This window comes from Xiphias gladius, chromosome 14, assembly GCF_016859285.1.
Source record: "Xiphias gladius isolate SHS-SW01 ecotype Sanya breed wild chromosome 14, ASM1685928v1, whole genome shotgun sequence".
NCBI classification, from domain to species: Eukaryota; Metazoa; Chordata; class Actinopteri; order Istiophoriformes; family Xiphiidae; genus Xiphias; species Xiphias gladius.
Genome location: NC_053413.1, coordinates 18,229,490 through 18,239,745, shown reverse-complemented (window position 1 = coordinate 18,239,745; position 10,256 = coordinate 18,229,490). Strand labels below are relative to the sequence as shown.

Sequence of the window (10,256 nt, the reverse complement as noted above, 5' to 3'; positions counted from 1 at the left end):
CTCATTGAGACTGTACTTCTGACACTGGGGTGCGTTGAGCTAAACGCTAACATTTGCATGCTAACAATGACAATGCTAACATGCTGATGCTAAGCAGGTATAATTTTTTACCTTGTTCACCATCTTAGTTTACCAAGTTGGCATGCTAACATATGCTAATCAGCGATACACACAAAGTAAACCTGAGGCTCACGGCAATGCCAGTAGTTTTGCAGGTATTTGGTCTTGAAATTTAGACAAAAAGTTGGCTGTATATGAGACGTTCAGCATTCATCAAACTGATTACAAGTCATCCTGTGCTGGACCTGAATGCCTGTACCAACGGTACTATGGCAATTCATCCGGTAGTTGTACAGACATTTTTTAAAAACCACAAATGTGAACCTTATGGTGGTGCGAGAGGAAAAGTCATGGGACCACCAAAGTCATTAGGATACAGACTCACATTAGGCTAGATTCAGGTGAAGCAAGAACAAGTCAGAGTCTTGTTTTGATTGAACAAGCAAAGCAATTTATTTACAAACATACACTGGTAGTAAGTGTCGCCCATGAGTCTTTCCTCACAGAGTATTTAGTGTGCATCTTACAGCAAAATCTTTGGGCTTGCAAACAGAAAGAAGCTTAGTATTTTTTCTGTACATTAAATCAACAAAATCCATGCTTTCCTCATTAAAATTTGGTTTAGTTTTGTGATCATTTCAACTCAAATACCATCAATACTGGAGCAGCATTAAATACTATTTTCAAGTAGGCCTTCTGTATTTTCCTGGTTTGGTGGCCTCCCAACACTCAGTGGTATTGTTTGAGTCAATTTCAAGGTAATAAAAAAAAAAAGAAAATCCAGTTGAGATACATGCCAAATAAATGGAATTAATACTTTTTTAATTGGTCACATTGGCACAGTTTTTTTTTTTTTTTCTTCAATTTTCAGTTTCTTTTTTTTAAACATCTTAGATTGCAATTCAACAAATGCTAATTCAATTTATATGCAAATGTTTGAGACGTCTTTGATCCTTGTTGCGATCTCGTTTAGGTTTTTCTCCTCCTCAGAGGTCAGGGTCAGCTGAAGAGCAGTGTCCCTTAAGCCTGAAAGGACTGAGTGTCTTGCTCAAGGACGCTTCAGCAGGAGGACAATTACTGGCACAGGGTCCTCGCCCTCATCCGCCAGGTAAAGGACATTCTCCCTCAAAACTAGAGCACCCTAGTGCCGCCCTGCTGCTAATCCTTATCACTGGTTAATGGCATTTTTTCCACTCATGAACAACTCTTCAGTCTTGACCCCATTATAGCACTGTAAATGTGCTGGCAATACACTCTAACATAGAGCACAAGAAATTCGACACTGATAAAAGTGGGTCTGGTCTCCATAAGTCCATGGCAAGCATTTGACTGGTAAAAAAAAAAATGAATGGAATACTTCAGTGAAAATAGGAAGTCCCATCTTGTCTGCAAGTACCTGTGTACAAACAATCCTTTCTTTTCACGCGGACAGTTGTGGCTAGAAAACAGCGAATAAAACACAAGAGAGAAAAACAAATCAAATATCCATTCAAATGACTTGTGCGCAGTGCTTGTGAACACAGCTGATTTTTCAGGGTTAATTCCCAAGCTCATTAAAAGTCTGAAAAAAATGTCCACGTTCCACCCATGTCTTGAAATATTCAAAAAGTGCACTTTTAAGACGATGACTTGCAAAAAATGAGTCACTCTGAGAACAGTCCAGCCAAAACCAGCCACTTAAAAGGCTTTTGTTTAAATTTTATGCAGGTCAGGAGGCAACCAATCATACCAAAGTTTACAGGCAGGAGATTAATGAAGAGAGATGATAAAAATGTTACAATCATCGGTTTCTTTAACTGAGAAAAAATTTCATCAGATTCAAACAAAAAAAATCTCTCTTAGGCAACAAGAGAGCTTTAAAATATACAAAGTGAAGATGAAGAGATGTAAAACATGCAAACTAGAAAGAACAACTTGTTTGCAGATGAACCCTTTCTTTCGCTAGTCCATGTAGTGATGATGAATGTAGAAGTCAAAAAATTGAGAAAAGTTTGTTTAAAAACGTGTGTCCCTTTGGCTGATTCCAGGTTTCTGAGAGGAAGGAGAGCCCTGTCGGTCGTGATGAACGGCTGCAGTTGAGTGACAACCAGCGGTACCTTCAAACTGTCAGACGGCGACGAGGCGAGAGGTGGGAGGATGGATACCGTGGGAAGTAGATCAGGAGGAGAACCTGGTGGTCGTCCCCCTGATGGGTCACTAATGCTAGGAGGTCTGCAGCAGGCGTCTGTAGTGGGGCATGATCTCGTGTTCGGGCAGGTGCAGGTTGAACTCCAGTGCCACCAGGACAGGGAACTCGAAGGCTATGAGCTCTCTGCGGTTCACTCTGAACCTCTCCTCCAGTTTCTGCCAGAAAATAAAGGACAGTTAAAATTAAACAATGGATACATGCAGTGCTGCAGTCGTAATTGCTTCTCAATGACTCATAACCACACCTACGTATTATTATTAGCCAGCATTTCATGAGGGCGGGCCCTGCTCTGCCTCATAGCAGACTTGGAGAAGAAAATTAAAAGTTATGCCTGTTAATGTGATCACCATACTCTACGAGCCTACGACAAAATGGTAGCAAAGGTAAAACGTCTCACTTTTCCAAGGGTAAACTCAACTTTTTGTGTTTGCCAGTTCTGCAGACATGTAACCAAATCGCTGATATGAAGGGGGTCGTTTGGCTCTCTAAAAGCTCTCATTGAAGGGGCAGTTCAATGTTGGTAAAGCATGTCAGAGAGTATTAATGCCAGACCCTATCGGTCCTTTGACAAAAAATGCCACTTGCCATATATGGGATATGGAAACCACTCGACTTGTTTTTAGGTAAACACTAGATCTGAAACTTGAGATCAGTTTTCATGATACTGACAGGTTATGTCAACACTTCTTTCTCTTACTGTAGCTGTATTTATTACCTCCTTCAAAGAGTTCATGTTTTCACCCTTGTCTGTCTGTTGGCTTGTCTTTCAGCAGGACTGCACAAAACGTACTAAACTGATTTGCACCAAACGTGGATGAGGGATGGGGCATGGCTCAGGGAAGAACCCATTACATTTTGGTGAAGATCCGGTTAAAGGCGGATCCAGGCATTGGCAGAGGTATGCTCTCTACTGAGTGCCATTCTAGTTTAGGACTTTGACTGCAACACACTTTGCTGCCCTCCTATCCATTATCTTAATATTGTTTTATGTGCATTATGGCCTCACTCTGTTCAGTCTGCTTAAAATTCCCATCAACAGGTATACATAATAATTTTTAAGTTAAAGGCTTAGTTTACCAAAATCATGAAAACTTTTCTTATGTACCCCATAGTGGTATCTAGTCGTGCAAACAGTTTGGGTTTTATCTTCCCATGTTTTGATTTCTCTGCCAGCTATAGTCAAATTTTGTTTGTGGTGCTCACAGCTTTGTACAATGAATAAAAATTAAAAAAAAAAAAAAAAAACAATGCCCTGGTTAGTCAGACTATTCAAGAGAATTCACTGTGGACAGTTTTCACTATGTTTAACTTGTTGACTTTGATTTGAGTGAACTGACCCTTTAATCTGGTGTAATATGATACAAGTATTACTTAAAAATACATCCCAAAGCCATAAGCTTTTGACTTTTGGAGGTGTGCGTGAGGAAACTTACGTCTATCAGGAGCTTGACTTCATGTTTTTTGAGATCACCACCAATCTTGGCCGCCAGTAGGACACAAGCTCCAGCACAGAGTTTACGATTCTGCTTGTTTAGTTTGCCTTGAAGAACAAGTTTTTCGAAGTAGACGAAAGCCATGGCCACTGTGGGTTCCTCATAACCGCATTCATCCTGGGCCAGCTTTCTTATCTCCCTTTTCAAGCTGCACAGAGTGAAAAAATATAGAACAAGGAAGGAAGAGAGAGAAAGGGGTAAATTAAGAGCAAGTAGACAGTAAGGAGAAGAAATTAAAGCAGCTTATCTTTAAGTTAAATCATCTTTATTAAAAAAAACAACAAAAAAAACAAACAAACAAACAACAATTTGCTTAACATTACATATTTTATACATTTCTATCTGTTTTACCTCCTTATCTTGCTGAGCGTAAGCCTTATGTGGGGGAATTTCTCCTTGAAGGTTTCGTTCATGTCCTTCTTGAGGTCAGAGGGTTTGACGTATTCAATTACCGTCGTCTGAAAAGGAAAACCAGAGGTGGTGTCAGAATGACCACACTTTCAGCACTGAGCAAGGTGACTGGATCCTCACACGCTAGTGTTGGATTCCACTGTCTCACAATGAGGCTTACCGAGCACTGGTGTTACCCGTGCCACTTAAAAGGACAAGGTGTTATTCTATATTTTTCTTGTAGTCAACAAATCCCATGAAAAGACCGAAAAACAACAATGAGCTGATCCTACTAACAAGTATGTCCTGTGTATCCGAAGCCTCATGTAGCTTATTCCTCTGGCCATACAGCTCCATTGTTCAAAAACTATCAAAAACAGTATGAGCAACATTGCACTGGATGACATTTTCCTTCATTACAATGAACATGGGCACTGTAGTTTATTTCATGTCAATCAAACATACTGTAAGCCACTGCTACTGTAAAGGCACACAGGTGCAACAAATCTGGGCTTGGGGCCTGAGTGCCACGGACAGAGCAGGGATGTCGAAAAGTCTTGAGAGGTAAACTATAAAAAAATATATATATTCAATTGCTCACTGAGCTTTCCACGCCTTCTTCACGCTTTCTCTTAAAAAATCCTTAGAGCTTGTTACAGCATGTTTTGAGTAGCGATTGGGTGAGTCACATTAGGACAGTTTAATGAGGGGCTGGGTGTTGGGGTTTGGAGTATAATCCCTAGCTCTTGGTTGAATTCACGTCTTAAATTTAAAATGTTCTAGTGGCAAAAGGAATCTTTGCTGCCAGTTATGCAGGATCATTCTGATTTATTATAACATGGGACTTGTTTTTGTAGATTTTGGCCTTGAGTCCTCCTAAGAATATTAATACAGTAATAATAACATTGTATTGTACCAAGATAATTCCTAGATGTAGAATTCAGACAGGATGAAAAACACGAGCAGTCAGAAGATAAATGAACCCCTAGATTAGCCAAAGTTATATTAGAACAAATAAGGAAGGTGAATACTAAAATTATTACCCAAAAAGTAAAATAATTACCCAAACAGTCTTTTGTAAACACAGTTTACACCATCACAGTATACAAACCTGCTTTTGGTTTTAACTTTGACCCATCACACTTGCCATAGCTGTGTGTGCAAGATTATTACCAACATTTTGGCTGCACTTACTTTCGGTTTGACCAGCCTGATTATCTAAAACACTTTATTTGGTTTGTCCCCCCCCCCATTTATTCTCTCCTTCTGCTTCGTCTCGTCCTGCTCTCTCTTTTTTCCTCTCTCTTTTCAGCCTCACACATGTACACAAAGACTGGCATACAAAAACATACATATTTAAACATACACACCCCTTTTTTTTTTTTTTTTTTTATCATCTCAACCCAGAGCTCACACATACCCCTTACCCTACTGAGTGAGCCTTACTGCACTCCAATTCAACTGTGGTTATCGTCTTGGACTTTTGTACTGTATTTTTGTTTTCGTCAAAGCTCACTTGAATGTACGCCACAAAAAATAATATAATGTATTAACAAAAATTGATGAATCATTTCAGTCATTTTTCACTTGAAAGTGCCAAACACTTGATGGTTCCAATTTCTGTGGTGATTTGCTGCTTTTCTTTGTCACATTGTCTGTCATGAAAGTAAAAGAAATATCTGGTATTTGGACTGTTGGTTAGCAATTTGAACACATTACCTTGGATTGAGGGATATTATAATGAGTATTTCTCACTACTTTTTGATATTTCACTGACTCAATGATTGATCAAGAAATTAATCTACAGATTAATTGACAAAGTAAATCTTTAGTTGCTGCTCTATTACTGTGGATAAAGTGTTTTCATAGCTGACAGAAATGGCCAAATGTACAAAAATAAGACCTAAGTTATAAAAACAACGGAATTATCCTTTATTAAAAAGTGTCCATTAAGTAATAGAAATTAAATAACTACACACTATGCAGTAGTTCTAAAAATATAAGGATGGCCCTCTGTATGCATTTATGGTATTGCAGGCAGCGCACAAAGTGTAAATAATGGCATCCACCCTGAACACCATGCTACTGATCATGAAGCATGAAGGAGAATGAATGCTTATCGATGGTCGTAGCTCTTAGAAATGAGCATAAAATAGGACAGCAATGACTTAGCACGGCAGAAATCTTCACAACTGTGACCGTGGCTCACACCAACTTATGTCAACACATTAAAACATTTCATTATTCAGTGTTTCTGCCGCAAAGATAATAATTCACAGATCAACATGTCACTAAACATGCTTCTTTACCACATTTAAAATTGCTTAAGTGAGGTTTTCCTTTCTTCACAATCATGTTCTAGTTTCAACAAGTTTTCTCAATTGCAAGCTGAGGATAAAAAAAAAATATATTATCCCGTTTGAACCTGAAAGTTCAGTTAGAGAGTCATGTCTCCTAAGCAGCCTCTGTACAACCCCTGAAATGCTGAGAACTTACTGGTTCCATTACTGTAGCAAACACAATAGCCATTGTTGTGAGACGCTGGGTTTTGTAATTGGAGGAAGAGGAGAGAAAAAAAGCATAGCCTGGCCTTGACAAACATTTCAGCTATGTCAGTCCTTGTTGTGTATTCTGCCAGTCTCCGTAACAAAAACACAGCCCAGGAAAGAATGAGATGGGAGTCTAGTCAGGGTTTTTTTTTTTCTTCCTTTTCCAACCACAATAAAACATCCGTTCTTTTCCGGAGAAGTGAGAGTGATTAGCGCTGAGACATAAACACTCCACTAGCTGTTGCACTGGTCAAGTGGCTGTTTAACAGCTACTGCCCTCTACATGGGGATAAAGCATGTATATTCTTTCAGGCCCCAGAAGGTGGGAGAGAGTCTGGGCCAATGACCTTCCTGATTAAAACTGTCCGAAACATCCCCCTGGCTCCCTTCCAAAAAAAGGGCTGATAAATTCAGGAGGGATTTTTAATACAATTTCTGGTGTGTTATTATTCTTGGTTGTGGTTGGAAAACTGAGCACATAAGGTCCAAAATGATAAACATAACTACTGAAAAAGAAAAAAAAAAAAAAAAAAAAAAAACCATTAACAGTGAGATAACAAAACAGAGGTGGATCTATTTCAGCTAATTATGTCCTGGACAAAAACAAACTTTCCATTATAATCTCAAGAGGACATGGCTGCAATTGCTGCTGTTGTTGTTGTTGTTGCTGATGGCGGTGTGTTAGACGCAGCTAGAGTACTTTCTCACCATGTATGAGGGAAAGATGAGCACTCTCTTGTGTTTTCCACAAGGCCACTGAGGGTCATCCAGCAGATTAGGGTCGTACTCGCGAAAGTCCCCCAAATCATTCCCTGCCATGAGCACATACACAACAACAGAGGTTGAGCCAGAAGTTAACATTTGCACTATTTCTTTTCCAATAAAAATATACTGGATAATGGAAAAAAAAAAAACAACTGAGGGTGAGGAATACTCAACAGTCGTAATGAATAAGTTTAGTATTTGCTGGCAGCTGACTAACCTGTGTCTAGGCTGCTCTGGTTGCTGTTGGCTCGGCCCAAACTGAGGCTGCGGTGGCTGGCGTTACGGGATTGAGAGAATGATGAGGTGGAGTCGATGGTGTTTCTTCGACCACCCAGCACATTAGTGGGATACAGGAATTGGGTGTAGGATACAGTCTGCGGACACATGTATACACAGTAATGTCTGTTTCAAAAAAGCCTAAAAAAAAAAAAAGTTTGCTTTTATATTGCACCTGTTCAGCCTGTTGGATTATTTTGTCAAGGCAGGAAAAGCACAGGTGGTACCAATAACATTAGCAATGGTTCGTTTTCATCAAGTGTCCCAGTATACCATGTGAGTGAGCCAGCATGCACATTAACAGGAGCCTGGATCTGAAGGGCCTCAATGGAACGCAGTGGATAATAATGTGTTTAATTACACCTGGGCTCTTCCTGCTATGAAATGTCAACATGATACTTGGAGAAAAGGCTTATTGCCTTGTTCAATTATGCTAAAAGTGTGTTGATTTGTGGGAGTTAGCTTGCTGAACACTGTGTGCAAAACAAGTCTTCAGAGTTTATGTTCTGAATTCATCAAACATTCATTGCAATATCTAAGATAAGCAGTTTAGCATTAAAAAGAAAGTAGTTTAGACTAGCTAGCTTAGAACCATTCAAGCCTATGTAGCAGCTAGCAACTAACAAGCTTGTGAATTTGGCTAATCTTCCTTTGAAATGCAAGCATTACTAAGCTGTGACTGAGTGAATATCTTTACTATACAGACATTTAACACAATCATGAACGTGAGGATACTGAGGAAAATGGTTGCTTAGCATTATTTGGCATTATTTTAGCATTTTAACATGTTTGCTGTGTAGCCAATGTAAATACAATTAGCTACCACTTTTTAAAGGTCTTGGAAGCAACAGTAATGTTTTTGGCGCGCACATTACAAACTACAGTACAGGGGTATGTAGCCGATAAAAAGTAATTCTTTAAGCTAGTCCTGAAGAAAAACATTTCAGAAAAGTTCAATCACTCAGTATTCTATTAAATACATATTGCCCGTTATTCATACAGTTGCAAATGAGCAGTGGTGTTCAGAAGTTAAACCTTGGCCATTTTCAGCCTTTTCCATTTACCCTATAAGTTGTTTTTGCAGTAGTTTTTTAACACTGATCATAAAAATCATTTTTTTTCAACACGCAGCTAAAATGCAGATGGCTCCTTATTTAAAGAAATATTTGTTTAGTTATCTACTTTCTTCTCAGTGGTAGCTGTGACGATGCTTTATCTGGTGTAGGTGAATGTAAGTAAATCAAGACCCATGTGCACATACTACTAATTATACTCAAATAATGTTGGAGCAAACATCATCATAGTAACATCCAAGTGTTATCACTAAAGACCAACATCATTAACATATTTTTTTTTGTGTGTGAACAAGTGTTTTTTTTTTGTTTTTTTTTTTTAAATAGTTACAGTAAATATACAACCTTATAATGATCTTTTTTGCAAAAATGAAGACAAGCTTAAAAAACTCCTCTTCCATACGCACACATTTCGTTTGATTTCTCACCTTTCCATCTGCCCCTAGCTCCACTCCCTCCAGCCCGATCACCATCTCCTTGGCACTGACGCCTCCTGACGAGTGCCGCTGACGCCCTCCTTCAAGCTTTACATCCCTGATGATGAGCACACCAGACCTTTACAGTTTTCGTGATACAAACAATTCTGCGCCTTGTTTACCTCCCATCTCTTCTTGCTGAAGCCTATTCTAGCTGTCCTCCACATCTCTACCTCCCAGATATAGGCCCTGTATCGATCTGTGCTCATCAGCTGGCCTAGTTTCCTTAATTGCCCATGCCTGTGGGTCCATCTCAGGGCGATCAGAAATAAAGTACACCCTTGGGAGGAAGGATGGAGGAGAGTATAGTTTCGTTCTATCTTGGCCAGGCTCTTCAAACTCTGCTACTGCCTCACCAGTGCCTGAAAGGCCATACTGCTGTGGGAGATGTGCAGGAGGTCAGATGATCTGCTGAAGTAAAAAACAGGCATCTGGAGAGTAAAGTGTGTCAGTGGAGCAAACAGTGGAGAGCCTTTGACTGAACACATTTTGTATGGGTCAAATATTTCTTTAATTTAATGACTGCTGCTGAGAACATACAGCAGACTGGGGCAATCACATGCAAAATTAAACTATCTGCCCATAAAGTCATATTTAATTGCCATTTTAATGTTTGTATAAAACTACACCAATCATTGCAATAATCTAAACAATACTAATTAAAGTAACACTGGTTACTGCTATGATTTTACTTCACTTGATGATTTTAGGTCATTGCTAGTAAAGGCTAATGCAGAGTGTGTGTGTTCACCGACAAAGAAGATTACATGCCTGAAGTCCATTTTATTCACACTCTACCATACTGAATAACTGAAAGCAATGAGGTAATGGAAATCTGCTATTTTTTTCCAGCGATTTAAGATTTGTGATTAAAAGATCCCTGGAAAATAAAAATGTCCAAATATCCACCTCTGTTTTGTAATAACTAAGGACTTATTTTAGCTCAATATTTACATTGTAATGAAAGGTTAGAATGACCGACAGCA

At 39.1% G+C, this 10,256-nt stretch overlaps 1 protein-coding gene across 5 annotated transcripts in view; it reads right to left on the bottom strand.

Annotated features, from left to right (window-relative positions):
• Nucleotides 1–473: 473 nt before the first annotated feature.
• Nucleotides 474–10,256, bottom strand: part of cables1 (Cdk5 and Abl enzyme substrate 1) — a 38,290-nt gene continuing 28,507 nt past the window's right edge. For 4 of the 5 annotated variants that reach the window (XM_040143124.1, XM_040143123.1, XM_040143121.1 and 1 more), the window contains 6 exons: nucleotides 9,223–9,328; nucleotides 7,663–7,819; nucleotides 7,389–7,492; nucleotides 4,093–4,199; nucleotides 3,682–3,889; nucleotides 479–2,403 (listed from right to left, as the gene is read on the bottom strand). In XM_040143124.1, the coding sequence (XP_039999058.1) occupies nucleotides 2,263–2,403; nucleotides 3,682–3,889; nucleotides 4,093–4,199; nucleotides 7,389–7,492; nucleotides 7,663–7,819; nucleotides 9,223–9,328 (823 nt within the window). In that variant the 3' untranslated portion in view covers nucleotides 479–2,262. Of the gene's footprint in view, nucleotides 2,404–3,681; nucleotides 3,890–4,092; nucleotides 4,200–7,388; nucleotides 7,493–7,662; nucleotides 7,820–9,222; nucleotides 9,329–10,256 lie in introns of all 5 variants that reach the window. The other variant, XM_040143119.1, reaches the window with a different exon arrangement.